The 18,572-nt window shown below is 37.1% G+C and overlaps 1 protein-coding gene across 1 annotated transcript in view; it reads right to left on the reverse strand.

Moving 5' to 3' along the window:
• Nucleotides 1-18,572, reverse strand: part of tbc1d22a (TBC1 domain family, member 22a) — a 212,609-nt gene that overhangs the window by 55,729 nt on the left and 138,308 nt on the right. Inside the window, exon 8 of the mRNA XM_039762143.1 lies at nt 9,069-9,183. Within this exon, the coding sequence (XP_039618077.1) occupies nt 9,069-9,183 (115 nt within the window). The remainder of the gene's footprint in view (nt 1-9,068; nt 9,184-18,572) is intronic.

Genomic DNA, 18,572 nt, shown 5'->3' on the forward strand with positions numbered 1-18,572 from the left:
GTGAAATGTTTCGTGTTTCATGTGATGTTCAGAAATCTTTTACTTTTTTTACTTTGTTACAGACATGCGTCTTCCTGCAACTGTTAGCAGCACTTCAAATGAGCCATATTGCTCAAAGGGGCACAATTGTTGCTTCTCATTTTGTTTTTGTACTCAGGAAAAATGCTGCTGTGTTCTGACACCAAATAAAGAGTTTTGCCCATCATTACTCAATTGTGGCTTTATAGTGTTCTATCGAAATTTAAAACGAATGTCCTCATATGCGGACATCATTTTTCTCAGAAACTACATCAGGTAAAAAGATAATTTTTTGTTTTTATATTTATCAGGTTCAAATCATCCCAAATAGCAAAGAGAAATTAAAAATGCATGCCATGAAAGAGTTCGGGTCTTAGGAGGTTAAGTGGTGTGTTGGGGTGCCAAATGAAAAAGGACTGGACAGCCATTGGGGTTAGTGGGTCTCAGAGTGTCACGCTTCAGGAAGTCACCTGTCAAAGCATCAAGGAAAGCCCCAGAGGTACTCTGTGCCAATGTCACCTTGGTGCAAGCCAACTTACCCCTCTGAATGGTGCCAATACAATTGTCAAGGAAGAGGCCCAAAGACCACATCCAGGCTATCCAGGTCGGTGTTGTATCTCCAACAGGTTATGTTCAAGGTGTGCCATCGTAAGGGCCGTGCTAACGTCTCTGGTGCAAAGGGAAGCACTCATGGTATGTGAGGTATCAGTCTCCAACCCTTAGCCTGATATTCCCTTGAACATGCAGGACATTGCTCAGTCTCAAATTGCTAGTCCTAAATTGCTAGTCCTGTATGTCAGGGACTGAGAGAGGAAGAGGCAAGGAAGAGGCCTGACCACATACTATAGAGAACTTCACGGGGCACTTTATCACTGTGTTCTGTCCAAGGATCGGAGTTACCATTATTACTGGTAGTACCTGAGGCCTACATGCCCCAGTTCCTACAACACTACCATGATAACCTGAGCAATGGTTACCCTTAACACATGAAAACACTGTTTAAGACCCTGGAGGTGGCATGGTGGCTGAAGGATAAGATATTTACCCGACAGGGACTGTTACAGTTCATCACAGACAGTGGCCCACAGGTTACTAGCTCAGTGGCTTAAGAGTTTTAAAGACAATGGGGGGTGGTCCACCTGAAGCCAACGGCCTACTGCCGCCAAACCAATCGCACAGAGTGGGTGAACCGGACCCAGAAGACCATGATAGCATCCATGATAGACCACCATCAGGATTGGACTATGTGGCTTCATGAGCTCTGGTTCACATTGAATACGGAGGTGGATAAGGTTACAGGCGAGACACCTGCAATGTTAGCTTTAGGCAGACAGATTACTGGTCCTTTGGAAAGAATGCTAGGTCACGATCCACCCACACTCCACTGTTCAAAATCAAATCCACACCATCCACTACATTTTCCAACAGGAGAAGGAGAAGATGTTGGTAGTCCAGCTCAGACAATCTCATTCGTACAACCTGAGGCATAAGCCTGCTCGGTTCTCAGTTGGTGAGACGGTCTGGATCAGGACTCATCCCCTCTCCAAACTTTCTGACAAATTCACAGCAAAACTGGCTGCAAAGTGGTGTGACCCACAATAGCATTCCATCAGAAAGGTCCAGTGACCTATTTAGTAAAGTGGGGATTGCCAGGGACCATAAGAGCAGACACTGTTAAACAGCCAACTCAAGCCTTGGTTCAGCTGTAAACAATGGTCATGGGGTGGGTGATATAGCAGCACTACGAATTAAAGGGGTATTGCTCGGATTGGATGGCTGCAAAGGGAACAGGGGCTGCTGGGGATAAGAGGTGCCATAGGGACCTTTAAAAGGAAGCCGGCTAAACAGAAAAGAAAGCCAGTTTCTTTGTGTTTGTGTTCACCTGTCTGTCAAGCACATATTTTTAGATGAGCAGAAAATGTACACTGGCACAGGGAGAATGTGCAAACTATACATGGAAAATGACCATGCATGTAATTGGAACTTCGAAAAACTGTCAACAGCATGAATCCTGCATCACCACGTCACCCCTTGTACATAAATTATTTTCTCTTAATTTAATCACTATTTAGTCTATTCTATGCATCAAAACTGGACTACTACAAGGTCTTATAGGTATGACTGCACTAATTCAATTATGGATAGGCTACAATGTTAAACACCTTTGTTTCAGGATTTTTAATATAAAGTAAATTCTGAATCATGTGAACATTTGACTACTCTTTATTTAAAACGTGCCTTAAATTTACAGATAAAGAACTGACCAAGAAATAATCACACATTAATCATGATTTTTCTCATGGAAATTGAGGAATTTTGTAGTAACCTCTCTAAACCCATAGTGCTGGTTTCTCTAAGTTAGTACCTGTATTTCTTTTAAATGAGGATTGTTTAATTTATTGAAAGAATAATTTATTGAAACTGGAAGAGTTATGCAAAGAAATCTTGGCAACGTCTTTTCAACTATTACAGAATAAAATCTATAGCACTTTTTGAGAATGACAGAAAATTATGTTTTGATTTTATAAAGCTGGACTTAAAACTATGATGATAAAGTACATTCTTCCTCAGATATTTCTATTTTAAATAGTTAATCATTTTCACTACATTTGAGGCTGTAGAGGAATATTTCAAATTTGAGGCTATTACAGAAATATGAACCAAACAGCAGGTGTTATGAAAAAAGCAGTAAGTTAAAATTAGGATGAATTTATTTTGCAATCAAAACTATCAATCTGCAAATTAGCTGACAGCTTTGTGTCAATATTCATTAAAGTCAGGGAATATTCATTTTGAAAACTAAATGCCGTTTGTCTTTTTTCATCAACAGTGTTATAAGATTTCAGTTAATGCTTCGATGCATGTTGAAATATTATTGATTTGAGATAGGAAAAGCTGTAGGAAAAATGCAGAGGTTACTTGCTTTGCTAGATTCTGGTGTATTTAACATTTAAACTAAAAGAATGTAAGAAGCAAGTGTCAAAAATGCTGAACAAATATAAAAAATACACAAATAAGCTAAAAGTTAATGTTATTGTTTGAGGTACATTCAGTAAGTTCTAAGGCTTTTCAAGGTGTGTTGCTGGTTGTAAGTTATCTGTGTATGTTTGTTGCTTGTACATCTCACACCTATTTTGAATCAATCAAGCTGATTTAGCCTGAAGTAAAAGTTTGCATTCTACAGGGTGGGCCATTTATATGGATACACCTTAATAAAATGGGAATGGTTGGTGATATTAACTTCCTGTTTGTGGCACATTAGTATATGTGAGGGGGGAAACTTTTCAAGATGGGTGGTGACCATGGTGGCCATTTTGAAGTCGGCCATTTTGGATCTAACTTTTGTTTTTTCAATAGGAAGAGGGTCATGTGACACATCAAACTTATTGGGAATTTCACAAGAAAAACAATGGTGTGCTTGGTTTTAACATAACTTTATTCTTTCATGAGTTATTTACAAGTTTCTCTTTGTTTACAGCCATTGACATGTCGCAGAGGTTAACACGTGAGGAGCGGATAGAAATTGTGTTGATGTCTAGTGAACGCAGTAACCAGGTCATTGCAGCAGATTTCAATGCAAGACACCCTACAAGACCACCCATCTTCCATGCTACAGTTAGCAAACTACTTGCTAAGTTTCGTGAAACTCGTTCAGTTTTGGATTTGCCAAAATGTGGACGCATGAAAACTGTCACTAATGAAGAAACATCAGTGGCTGTCCTAGCTTCATTCAGCAAGAGCCCACAGCGTAGCACTCGCCGCATGTCACTGGAGAGTGGCATTAGTCGAACATCCCTTCGGCGGATATTAACTACTCACAAATGGCACCCTTAAAAACTCCAGATACTGCAGCATCTCAACGAGGATGACCCAGATCGGCGCACTGAATTTGCAGAATGGGTAAAACAAAAATTGGAACAGGACCCTCAGTTTACGCAGAAGATTTTGTTCAGTGATGAGGCAAACTTTTATGTGAATGGTGAAGTTAACAAACAAAACCACCGCTATTGGTCTGACACTAACCCACATTGGATAGATCCCTCCAAGACTTTTGGAACAAAAAAATTGATGGCATGGTGTGGTATATGGGGTACAAAGATAGTGGGGCCATTCTTCATCAATGGAAACCTCAAGGCCATTGGATATGCGAATTTGCTACATGATGATGTGTTTCCCTCTTTATGCACTGAAGCTGGCACGTTCCCTGAGTTTTTCCAGCAAGATGGTGCACCACCACATTATGGGTGTCAGGTCAGAGCATTCCTAGATGAACAGTTTCCTGGAAATTGGATTGGTCGTCGTCGTGGGCCAGTTGAATGGCCCCCAAGATCTCCCGATCTGACCCCCTTAGACTTTTATCTTTGGGGTCATCTGAAGGCAATTGTCTATGCTGTGAAGATACGAGATGTGCAGCACCGGAAACTACGGATACTGGAAGCCTGTGCTAGCATTTCTCCTGCGGTGTTGCTATCAGTGTGTGCTATCAGTTGCATTGACAATCCAACACAATGGGCAGCACATTGAACACATTTTATAAGTGGTCAGAAACTTGTAAATAACTCATGAAAGAATAAAGTTACATTAAAACCAAGCACACCATTGTTTTTCTTGTGAAATTCCCAATAAGTGATGTGTCACATGACCCTCTTCCTATTGAAAAAACAAAAGTTGGATCCAAAATGACCGACTTCAAAATGGCCACCATGGTCACCACCCATCTTGAAGTTTCCCCCCTCACATATACTAATGTGCCACAAACAGGAAGTTAATATCACCAACCATTACCACTTTATTAAGGTGTATCCATATAAATGGCCCACACTGTACACACGGAGCGCACAAAAATTGAGGATAAAAGTCGGTCGCCTTAAACGTCTAATATGTCTTATTTTCTCTTATTTTGTCTAATATATTGGGTAATACGGGTGTAATGGTGACTAAAGGGTGTTATTTCATGTCTAGAGGGCTCTAATAATGTTAAAAAACGTATTTAGAAGGTCGTAATCAGGTTTTCTATATTCTAACTGTGAAAATATTCGATTTATAAATAAAGAATCCTACTTTGCGAAAATTCATTTATCACGGTAGAGTCTGAAACGGATTAACCGTGATAAACGAGGGTTCACTGTAGTTAATCAGTTCTCTAATTAACAAACCAAAGAGTATGTGTTGATTGTTATCATATCTTTGACAGCAGTTGAATCCATTGATGTATTGTAATAAATTCCTCCTATCTGATAAATGTGGCTCAATTTTCTTCTACATTTGGCATGTGGCAGAAAAAAAACATGAATATGGGGAAATTGAGCAAATCCACACAGACAGTGACTTAGCACTCAAAAGTTAGAAGAAAGAAGTTCTGACTACTAAGGCTTTTATGAAATATGTCACAGATATTTGTAACATTAATTAAAAATGACTGCCATTAATATACTGTACACTACAGTACAGTACAATCTGTAACAAACAAATAGAAATAATATAAATTTACTTTTGCAAATAAAATACAGAATATAAGTTTACTAAATGCAACAGGTCTCTCCTTTCTGTCATTCAAACGTTAATTTACACCTTAGTAATTGGAATATGAGAAAGACTTGCTGCATCAATAAGATTCACCTAATAGTAAATTCCATGCATTATTGCTCTTACAGTTCCCTATAGGTTGTGTGAATTTACTCCCCCTGCCAATTCAGCACTAATTACATCTCCAGAAGCACAATACTATTCATGTATTGAATTTTAAACAGGTCTCAGAAAAACGCAGGGAAAAGAAAAACTTAAGAAAACCTTGAAAGTTGATTACAAATGTCTTATTATCTTAAGCTTTGCAAAACTGAAGTTTAAAAACTCCCACCATTCACTCATTATTTCCTAGTAATTTATTAGTATTTTCTATTAAAAGATTTTAATAATCTACATTTAAAGAATACTTAGAATAAAAATAAACAAAGGCTAATTGCCTATTTCACGTTTGCTCCAATTTAATTAAACTAATAATCTGTTAATTTCAAGCAAATCTACTGTACTGTTAAGCTCTTTTCTAAAAAAAAAAAAAAGTGTTAAAATTTCATTTGCATTACTACAGAAAACCTCCATCTGCACTTACAACCTATTCTGTAGGTGTACTTACAATATACAGTTGAATCATATTGAAAATCCTTTGCGTATGGTAGTATGGGCTGTGAGAGAACAATTTAGAGGTATATATATGCCCGGAGTGCCTCCAGGCACAAGAGCAGCACTTCCGCCACACCAGGAAGTGCTGCCAGAAGAAGATCAGGAAGCACCTGGAGCACATCCGGGGTGGGATAAAAGGGGCCGCTTCACTCCATTCGAGGAGCCGGAGTTGGGAGGGAGAAGATGGAGCTTGTGACAGAGGAGTGGAGGCGGCTGAGAAGTTAAAAGGACTGAGCCTTGAGATTTGTGCACAGTGTTATTGTGTTGTGTATTAAACATTTTGTGTTTTTGGGACATCTGGAGTCCGTGTCTATGTCAAGTACATATGCTAAATCCATTTAAGTTTCTGTAAATTAACTGGAAAATAAATACTGCTTAAAGCCCAATACTAAAAAAATAAATTGGCATCAAGTCATTGACACATGAATTAGGTAATCTAAAAATAATTTTGGGTATTTTCATTTATACCAACTCTTTTATGACAGCACACTTTTCAAATCAATTTAGTCTTTTTCAAGCCCGTGACATTTACTGTTGTAAGACTACATCAGTGTATGTATGAGGCATTAGCATGAAAATAACACTTACAGAAAAGCAACATTTACTGAAGAGTCAAATGACTCTAATTTCAAATGTCACAAACTCCTGATAATTTATTTTTCCAAATGTGTTCCTATCTTTTTGGTCCTTTCCCAATGTTAAAGTAATACTCCACAGAAAAATTTTATTTTGGTATGTCCTTGCCCTTTGTAGTAATGGCTGGGAAATGTTAATATGTTTCCATAAAGAAATAAAGTTTCTGATAGAAAATGCATCTATAGTGACCAACGCAGGACTCATGTTATTCATGTCATGTCATTTAGTCATATGGTCATAACATCCTAAACACATGTATTTTTGCTAACATTTTGGCTAAATTACTTCTTAGAAAAAGCTCTTGGGACAGAAAATGCAGCGCACTAAATTATGAAAGGGCATATGAATTGAAGATGAATTCTCCCACTCAATCACTTGTCACAAGTTTAACCAAGTGATAGCTTATCCACTGGCTAAACGGTACCAAAAGATTTGTCTAAGGAGGCACAACTGTTTGACCAAAGGTGTCATGTTTCATTAAGGAATTGTTCCCTGACTTCTGTTTATTTCCCTTTCCTACATTTGTTTAATTTATAGTGTTATTTTTCATATGCTTATTGTAATTATGTATTTTTATTAATATTGGCTAGTTCATTTATTGTTTAGTTTCTACGTGTTGTCTGTTGTTCTCTTATGTTCCTTGTATTATTGTGGGTAGAAACCCAAGAAGCACAACAACTCTAATGTCACTGCTGAAGAACCACCCTTAGTCTTTATATTGTGAAGCAGTGAGTGCATCATTCAGTGGTTAATTGTTGTTTCATATAGTGCATTTCAAAGTAAGTATTGATTTCTAGATTTTTCTTCTGTTTTGTACAGTAGATTCGGACTAATGGATTATGATTTCTGACCTATTTGTTTTGGGGTGTCTTTTAGGCAAACACGTTTTTGCAATGTTTATGCTTCTTTACATTTACATTTATATAAATAAATACATGTACTTATTTATACAGCTTTTGCTTTGGTCTTGTCCTTCCTATCAACAGGCTTTTAATTTCTTATTCCTGGATGAGCATTTTTTGTACTTTTAAAATATACCTTGCAATATTAAGGACGTACTTTGAATTTAATTCAGGGCCCCTTTTAGGCTTATTTGCTATTGGAGTGCACTCATTTTTCCACACAATGAACTTCCACTACAATCAATACTGGAAAGATATCACCAAATGTGATGAATTTTGCTTCCAAAAATTGAAAAGAACATTTGGCAAAAGTCAAACGAGTCTCTACATTTTCTGTCAATAAAGTGGCCTAGTGATGGTGGTGAAAACACTGTAGGGTGCTTTAATCATAAATGTATCTATTGTAGTACATGCACTGTCGCAACTGACACTAGAAAACTGACAGTAAAATGCATAAAATTATCTGAAAAATGTTGCTGATCAACCAGTCAGATTTAAACATTGTCTCTGAAATCATTATGGAGGAATGTTACTCTTGAACACACACATGTTCATTATTTTCTAATAAAGTATTAAATAAAAACAAAAAAACTGTCTACCTTGGATTTACTTCAGACTATATACTACTTCATAGAATGCACACTAGAGGAAAAATTACAATTAAACGTTTTATGGATACGTTACAAAATAAGTCCATGTCACAAACACTGCCCAGAGAAAGTGTGCGCTAGTGAAGCCATTTCTTGCTTTCCACAAAAAAGCATGTAATTGTAGTCAGCAGGAGAATGTTCCAAGTACCCAGTTGCCTGTATGTAGAAATGGTTCATAGAAACACTGTGGCAATATTATTTCTGCATATAAAAATCCAAATTACAGTTTTAATTGCAACTATGCCAATTTAAAGCAATCCAAATAGACTATTGTCCCTGAATTCAAACCAACTGCCATTTAGCTGCTTGCGACCTTATGCTTTTCAATATTGTTTGTAAAAAGAAGTGTATTAAGGGCTAAGCTTAAATTCTAGAAATTTTAATATTCAATTAAATCATGCTACTACAATGATTTATAAAAAGCTTGTTCACAGCACAAGAATTTGAAAATGCAGAGCAAGAACATTTGCAAAGAAGTCACCTTCATCAATTCCTTTTAATGATGTATGAAAAGATTAGTTAATTTTAAGATGTGTTGCAAAATACTTCACTTCATGCTAATGTGTGTAATGAGTTTAACTGTAAATTTAAATCATACAACCTATATAGTTTCAATTATCAAAATATTCAGAAACTCCTAATTTAAAATAAATTATCCAGAATATTGCTGATAGCTACTTACCGATATATTCAAATACATAAACAACAAAGAAAGGTGTAACCAAATCATTTATTCCTTGGACATATCCACTGGCAGGATGTCGAATAGCCCAAATGAACAGGATACGTTCAAAGATCTGAAATACAAAATATTTTTTTCAGGTTAAGTGCATCTGTGGTAAGAATAGTTTACTAAGTTGATTAAACCCTACACAGTAAGAGGTATTAATTTATTTACTTCAATATAGAATTATATCCTTTTACTATTTCTTGTATTGTGTTCATAAGAATTAGTTATGAATGGTTTGTAATAACTTCAGTTGTTTTTGTTTGGAGCCTCCTGATTCACTGGTACAAGAAAACCACCGAATATAATACACTAAATGACTTGTCACGAAGTCTGTTTATGAAAGAGCCCTCTATTTTTTGCTGTCGAGACTTGACAAACATTCATTTTTAGTGCATCTTGGACCAAATTTTGTGCAGGAAATTGCATCCTAATGATAAAGAGTAAACAAATTGGTGTGTTCAGAAAAAATGATCAGAAGGACTTGAAGCTGTGCATACCACCTGCCAAACATTATAGGATACGAAGGAACAGAAATCTTCCAAAAAAAAAAAGGATTAGTATGTCGTTTTATGCTATTTTGAGGTTGCTATCATGAATATCTAAGAGTCACTCTCAGAAGGTTAAAAATGTCAAATTTCAAACATAAATACAGTACTCTACTGTACTGTAAGAAGTCTGTATTTTCAGTATCATGCACCATAACACGGAGTACAGGCAAGACAATGTTCAAAGTGTTGCTAAATAATGAGGTTTTCATGTATGAATGTGTGTGTGCATTTGCGAGAGAGGTAGAGACAGATTTGATCCCATTCAAGTGGTTACTGGAATATAAAATTAACACTTTTGCAAAGGTATAACGAAACAAGTGTATTTTATTAAAGAATAAAACTGAAAAACAAAAAAATCATGTGCCAACAAGATACCAAGAAGACATGATTCAACAGCTTTTGTGTATTTGCTCATATCCCTTTCAGGAATATCTTTTACAGGTAGCAAAATTTTACACTGGCTGTTACAGACTGAATTCAAAGGCTTCTATTTATTTGGGCCCATACACCATCAGCAGGACACTGCTAGACCTAAACACTACCACGGCAAATTTCTCTCGTACTGAAGTGACTTTAGCTACAGGTGGAAGTCCCATTTTACTTATGGTGCCAAGCAGAGTTGTGTCACGGTGCAGCAGTCTATTAGCCAGCGAAAGCACTGTGAAGAAGCTGTCTGTTACAGTTCTGCCTTTGTCCATAAACGGCTTCATAAACTTTATAACCACAGACTTGGAAAGTCTTTGCCCTGGGTTATAATTCAAAACACATTTCTCAACAAAACGCTACCAGGTGTCCAAGATCGCATCAAATCTGTCATTTTCACGCATTCTGCATGGGTGTCTTTGTTGTCAAAGCGCAAATGCAGCATGGTAGTCTGATAGTAGAGACAGGACATCATATCTTTGATTGCCAGTACAACAAATAGTTCGGAGCAGGCATCAACCACAGCACCAACTATGGTTATTGGTGCTTTTGTGAAAAGGTCTTGTGTATGTAATCCAAACAACAATATATTATTTACCCTATACAACTCCAGACACCTCACTGCCAGATAAAAAGACTTGAGCTCTGAGAATTCTGTAACAGACTCAGCTCCGTCGGGGGATGGGGGTTTGGGATAGCAGGCTTCTTGATGCTTGTGCTGATCAACACATTTGCAAAATAAAAGACGCTGATGGAGAGGTGCGAATGAATTTAATTATTATGAGTTTTTTAGTATGCTGCAGAGATACTACCATTAATGTACTGCCTAAAGCTGATGGGGGAGTTTCAGCTTAAACGATTTATAAAACTACACAAAAACTGGAAATCAAACCATGTGACTGATATAGAGTGGCACTTTTGGCATGAAAATTCTGCGGAGGCCACGCTTACCTGTCAGAAGGTACATAACCAGTCTCAGAAGCTGTGTATAGGTGTTGTGTATAGGTGCTGTGTGTGTATGAGAGACAGTGATTAAGCACTGACTCCACTGCTTAAATCCATGGGTACACATACTCCACAAATAAGTATTTTTCTAGATTGGGAACCGCATAAAACACATCATGAAAAAAATTTAAAAAATGTGATAACCACCACCAAGTTGAGTTTGCTATAAACATCTTCATAATATGCTAAATTACTGAGGCAATTTTAGTATGTATTACATTCAAAAAAAAAAAAAAAAAAGCACCACATACTGAGGGAAGGAAGGAGAGAGGGAGCAGTGCCCCACTTGCCCTTACTGCAGAGACGCCGTAAAAAACTGAAATGCATGAAGAACTGGAATCGTCTCAAGGCACAAATCTGAGGAAGGTTACAGAAAATTTTCTACTGCTTTGAAGGTCCCAATGAGCACAGTGGCCTCCATCATCTGTAAGTGGAAGAAGTTCGAAACCACCAGGACTCTTCCTAGAGCTGGCCGGCCATTAAGCTGAGCGATCGGGGGAGAAGGGCCTTAGTCAGCGAGGTGACCAAGAACCCGATGGTCACTCTGTCAGAGCTCCAGAGGTCCTCTGTGGAGAGAGGAGAACCTTCCAGAAGGCCAACCATCCCTGCAGCAATCCACCAATCAGGCCTGTATGGTAGAGTGGCCAGACGGAAGCCACTCCTTAGTAAAAGGCACATGGCAGCCCGCCTGGAGTTTGCCAAAAGGCACCTGAAGGACTCTCAGACCATGAGAAACAAAATGAGACAAAGATTGAACTCTTTGGTGTGAATGCCAGGCGTCATGTTTGGAGGAAACCAGGCAGCGCTCATCACCAGGCCAATACCATTTCTACAGTGAAGCATGGTGGTGGCAGCATCATGCTGTGGGGATGTTTTTCAGCGGCAGGAATTGGGAGACTAGTCAGGATAAAGGGAAAGATGACTGCAGCAATGTACAGAGACATCCTGGATGAAAACTTGCTCCAGAGCGCTCTTGACCTCAGACTGGGGCGACGGTTCATCTTTCAGTAGGACAACAACCCTAAGCACACAGCCAAGATATCAAAGGAATGGCTTCAGAACAACTCTGTGAATGTCCTTGAGTGGCCCAGCCAGAGCCCAGACTTGAATCTGATTGAACATCTCTGGAGAGATCTTAAAATGGCTGTGCACCGACGCTTCCCATCCAACTTGATGGAGCTTGAGAGGTGCTGCAAAGAGGAATGGGCGAAAATGGCCAAGGATAGGTATGCCAAGCTTGTGGCATCATATTCAAAAACACTTGAGGCTGTAACTGCTGCCAAAGGTGCATTGACAAAGTATTGAGCAAAGGCTGTGAATACTTATGTACATGTGATTTCTCATTTTTTTTATTTTTAATAAATTTGCAAAAACCTCAAGTAAACTTTTTTCATTCTTTCATTATGGGGTGTTGTGTGTAGAATTCTGAGGAAAAAAAGAATTTAATCCATTTTGGAATAAGGCTGTAACATAACAAATGTGGAAAAAGTGATGCGCTGTGAATACTTTCCGGATGCACTGCACTCATGAACAAAAACCGGCAGCCACTGCAGCTCTCCGGGACTGACATTGCTCACCCCTGGTCTGACCAAAAACAGGGTAAGGCTATCATCTGAGATCAGTCAAATGAAAAGGTTCTATAAAGAGGAGATAGCATGATTTGTTTTTATGTCTTCAGGGCCTGTGAAGAGATTTTTATTTTAAAACAAAGGAAAAGTGAGATTTCTGCTTCTTTGTCCCAGTCTTACCATGTGATATTCTGAAATTACAGTCTTTGAAACGGTGACATCCTCTTGAGAGTTAGTGATCTGTTAAGCTTACTGTATATTCTTTGGCAAGATGAACTTACTGTTTTTACATATTGTCCCTCCTGCTTTTGCACATTTCTATCCTTTAGTGAGACTGAACTGTTTTTGTTGCCAAGTAAGGTTCCTAGAACTTATCTTTAGTTGAAGACGCCATTTTATGGGCCTTTCCTCTGTTGAGGAGGGGAGAAGAAGCTGAACACATGCTGAATTGATACAGAAAGTGATAGGAGTAGACATTTTGACGTTGGTTTCATGGGTGCACATAAGCCCAGTCTTTTTTTCTGATAATTATTGTACAATTATATTCATCATGTTTGGAAAAGGTAAACTACGTTCGCATAGTTTAGTAACCACTGACACCTTAATTTCTGAAATATGCTTCCAATGTGTCATTTGATTGTGTTTGATATTGTAAGATGGGAGAGATCCAGATCCTGAATACCAGGGAGTCAGGCCGCTGTAGAAGTTGCACAGTTTGAGTTATCATTTTCCTTCAAAGGAATTCACTTTGGCTAAGAAGGGGGCTAATGTTAGATTACAATGAAAGATTGCAGGTCAGTTCAGGAGGTGTACCCTAAATCCTCACATGCATGACAGGGAAAACTGGCATGTACAATAATGTCAATAATAAAAAGAAATAATCATTTATTACACCTTCAACTATAATGACTCTCCAGAGAGTTGCAACAGGACAACCAAAAGTAATTTTGAATTCTTCCACACGTTTTTCAGATTTAATCTAGAATCACGTGTCAACTGAAAAGAGATATAGCGAACTTACCAACAGTATCTGAATTACTGTATTCCCAAAGAAATCCCATGGTGCCAGCAGGACTAAACTCAAGAGTTTGTGTAGTGGGACTAAATTTAAGACTTGTGAGCAGGTTTTACTATAGGCAGGTGAATTTATTTATTTGTCTGGGAGAGAGCGTTAGGGATGCTGCAATTAAGTTTTTTAAGGTCAATACCGATCACCCATTTCACGTTACTTGATCAGCCGATTCCGATCCTGATTTTGTTTTCATCTTTATCCCTTTAAAAACCTTTTACATAAGCTCCTGTATAAGTAGAGGCACAGAAGCCTCATGTCCTATATTAAAGTGTATTTATAAAATTAAACTATAGACCACAGGTGGTAGCTGTTAATTTTTTATTAACAAAATTAAATTCATTAGGCTTACTGTTCAGTGACCATAAAAATACAAAAATAAAATTTCCTTAAAATATTAACTTTAACTAATAAAATATGTAAAAAATATGTATCCAGAGTACATATCTTTGTATTATAAAAGGAAAGCCTGGGATGAGACTTTCTCAGAGATAATTTCGCGAGAGATAATTTCAGGTCCCAGAAGATGAGACTTTTTGCTAAGAGATTTTGATATGTCTCATCCTCCTCTCAAACATTTACAACCATGCCCACGGTCCAATCACTTCTCATTCATGTGAATGCTATTGTCAGACACAGTTCCAGCGCTCTCAGCTCCAAGCGGGGTCAGAAATAAAAGATAAGAGTAGAAGAAAAATGTAGAATGTCATAAAGAGGTTCAAAAACGTTGATGAGATACACATGCACAGCAGGTTAAAGATTATGAAAGTACTAAAACTCTAAAGTCTCAAACTAATGGTAAAGATCGCATTAGCGCTAACAAATGGAAATTATTACTCGATGAAATAACAGAAAAGTGAAAAGAGATAGAATATATGGACATAGGCAATATGACAGAAGTATGTAGTTATTGTTCGGCTTTAAACTTTAAGTTGAAGACTTGTAGATCATCTAATTTGTCTTGCTATCACAGAAAAGTAGTGTTTCTTCCCAATGAAGAGGCCTATCTGGGAGAATTAAAAGATTTGTTGTTTGGTGAAAATGAAATCCACATACGCGAGCGGCACAGACACAAAGTGGCTGGCATGTAGCGCTGGCTGGCGGTTCGTGAGCGAAGCGAGCAGGGGGCAAAGCCCCCTAGTGACATAAAAGAAAATAAAATGTCATATTGTTTACATTTTTACTAATCTGAAACAAAGCATAATTTAAAAAAGGTACTTTCCACTATTTCTCCAACAACAAAAATTTATATATATATTTTTTTAAATAATTTATTGCAATACAGATTTTCTGCTGTTAAAATATATATTTCATATATTTATACTTGTGTGTTTTAATTTCTTCAGTGTATCAGCTACACAACTATAATTCTTGAGGTGTAATTATAAAAATGGATTACCATTTTAATAATGTAGCACTGGTTTTTTTCCAAAATTTATTCTGTATGACACACAGCAACAAATATTAAACACTGTTCAAATCTTTACAAAAGCTGTAAATGTTGATAAGTTGTTTATCAACAAGACACAAGTCAAACATACTTAACAGGTTTATAAGTAAAAGATACATTTTGCTGTTAATCCAACAACCCTGTTGCTTAATAAGCAGCAATTTCAAATTTGTCACTGCTCTTAAAACAAGCTTGCTGAGGAAAATAAAACACTGTCTGTTTTAATTAAAAGTCAAAATAAATAAAGATCTAAAATATCTAAAATAAAAGTCTGAATTCATTAAAGTAGCTTTTCCTCCCATTTGTCTAATTCCAAAGGATGACTTCTCCAATTCCTTTTTCTCAGTTTATTACTCCACTTATATTCCAATCACCTCTTTGTAAAACAAGCCTTGACTTGCTGCTCTTTGTTTACACTACTTAAAGTTTTCAACACAAAAAAAAATCCATGCTGGCTCTACTATGGTAATAACTCGTGTAAGGCAGCTTCCATGTTTTAGTTTAAGCTGACATCCACAATACTAACTCTCTTCGTAATTTTAAACACTTCTACTATTATGTCACCTTTAAAATGTTTGGTTCTTAAATTAAAAATTCAAGTCCTTCAATCTCTTTGGATTGTACTCCACTGTCATAGAATCAATCTAGTGTCTCATCATTAGACTTCTCAACTGCTGATGTCTTTTTTAGTATATGGAAACCAAAACTACATACAATACTTCAGATGAGGTCTCACAAAAGACAGTGGTACAGAACCTTCCTTGTGCTGTACTTAGCACATTATGTTACATTTTCCAACATCCTATTAGCTCCCTTAATTGATTGTGTACACTGTCTGAATGTGAATAGTAATAAAGTACACATAAGGTTGTGGTAAAGTGGGTCTGTGGTTTAGAAATAGACAGCCCATTTTTAAATAAATAAATAATTGCTCGATCATGGGTGCGCATCGCTCCCGTAGCTGCATGAGGTTGGTAAGGTTACTGGGATGAGAAACACCTGCCCATGAGGGTGTAATCTGTCTCAATTGCTTCATCAGTGTTCTGTGGTGTGCAATGGAGACTTTTGTTGACATTTTGTAGTGTTGGGTTAAGGTAGTACATTATACTTACGGTAGCTTTGACATAGATTTCATATTATTACCAAGTGACTAGGGGGCTCTGCCCCCTGCTCGCATCGCTCTGACACCAATCCCCGGGTTTGGTCCTGTGGAAATACAACTTAGTGTTTTTTTGTTTTCATGGGAATTGTTACATATGCATTATGTTCAGTTTTCATTTTAAAACTTCAGTAAAAACAATATTTGGAATGAACTTTTCTTCAAGATCACATTGAATTTTGATTCCTTGTTTGGTCTTACAGTGTGATCATGCAATGTATAACTGGCTGTGAGTGAATATAATTTCTTTGTCTCTTATAAAAAGAAAAAATAAAACGACTTTTTCAAATGATTGTCCTTGTGATTTGTTAATTGTCATTGCAAAAGTTATTCTCACAGAAAAGTGTAAAAGTTTTAATACGAATGGTATATCAAGATCTCGTTTTTGCCCGAACACCGTTTTAAGTTCATTCAATAACAATAATACTTGCTGATAAAACAAGCTATTTACGGAAGTCAGAATATCCAGAGCCGATGTAGCCGGTGGCATTGTTGTCAAGAAGCTGCAGATTTCTGGCCATTGTGGATTGCACATCATTGTAAGAAATAAATCTGCCCAACCGATACTTCTGAATATTGCTATTGCATCATGATATAACTGTTGCAATGCTCCTGGACCACCTTTATATGATGATGGTAATATTACTGCTTTACCTATTTTGAATTTGTCTGAATTACTGATATCTGAATTTTGAATGTGATCAATGAGACCTTGCATATGTTCCATTCTAAGTTTAGCTTGATTAATTTAATAATGAAGAGACGATTAGCTGCAATTTTTAGATACGCATTAATAATGTAATGTTGCAACAGATGTTGAGATGACAGAAGTGGGTTAAATACATGGGAACATATCGCTAATTTTGACCCAAAATATTGTGTGAGGGTTATTCGTTTTTCTGAATGTGTTTGTTTCATATTGCACGACCATCCTGTTTCGCCATCTGGGAAAAACAAAGGAAAGAGTAAAGGGTCGGCATGTGGCGATGTATTTGACATAAATGATGAATCATGCTTTGCCTTTGGATATACACAAATATCTACTCTGTCTTTAATATCTTCATCTTTCAAAATTATTATCGCCGACATGTGGGTTTATTATAAATGGAACTGTGATCTTTAGGATTCATATAGAAATCCGAGAAAATTTCTGCATTCCTGTTTTGCTGAAAATTTTTGTATAAAGTGTGATACTTTTGGACATATGGATTTGTATCCATTACTGTCTGTATAATTTCTATCATGTCGGATCGTTTAACTCTTTTGATTCTATGTTGCATCCCTTCTCCGCGATCATAAAGATACACCTGACCAAGTTGTGGTTTTTTTTTTTTCAAAATTAAACTTGTCATAGCTATAATTGTTGCGGGAACACAGACTCTCATGGCATATGGTCCATTATTGTGTAAATCAACGTTTTGTGCATTGAATGATGCTAAAGATTATTGTAGATGCGTATATTTTGTCTGTAGTGTTTGTGGATTTCACTTTCACCAAACAACAAATGTTTTAATTCTTACGGAAACGCCTCTTCATTGGGAAGCAGCAGTACTTGTCCCTGATAACAACATGAATTAGACAATACGTTGACTTAAACGTTAAAGCCTTACAATATCTACATAATTCTGACACATCACCTATGTCCATATTTCTTTTTGCTGTTCCGTTACTTCACCAAGTAATAATTTCCGTTTGTTTGCACGAATGTGATCTATACTTTCTTTTTTTTTGACACTTTTGAATTTTAGTACTGTTGTATTTTTGAACTTGCTCTGCGTGTGTATCATGCCAAGGGTTTTTTTGAGCCTTTTGAATTCCACTGCTTTCATAATCTGTAACCTACTCTGCATGTGTATGGTGCCAACATTTTTGAACGTCTTTATGAAGTTTTACTGTGTCTTTTACTTTTTGCCTTTTATTTCGGACCCTGTTTGGACTTGCAAAGTTTTTAATTCCACTTGTTCTGGGCTGATTATTAACTTTCCTTGCCTAGGTCACCATCTCATGGGAACATGCTCCCAAAGGATGTCAGTATGATGTGACTTGACCGTGTCGTGGGAAGTGAAAATATCTCTGCCTTTCTGAAGTGTCTCTCTGTCTCTCTTCAGATGATCACGTCTCGTTGCAAGATTTTCTTTTATAATAGAGAGATACAGCTTTGGAGCATATTGTTGTCACTAACAGTTATTGGCTTTTAGGGATAAAACAGAAATAGCACTGCTCTCTTTCTCTCC

Source organism: Polypterus senegalus, chromosome 8 (assembly GCF_016835505.1).
Source record: "Polypterus senegalus isolate Bchr_013 chromosome 8, ASM1683550v1, whole genome shotgun sequence".
NCBI classification, from domain to species: Eukaryota; Metazoa; Chordata; class Cladistia; order Polypteriformes; family Polypteridae; genus Polypterus; species Polypterus senegalus.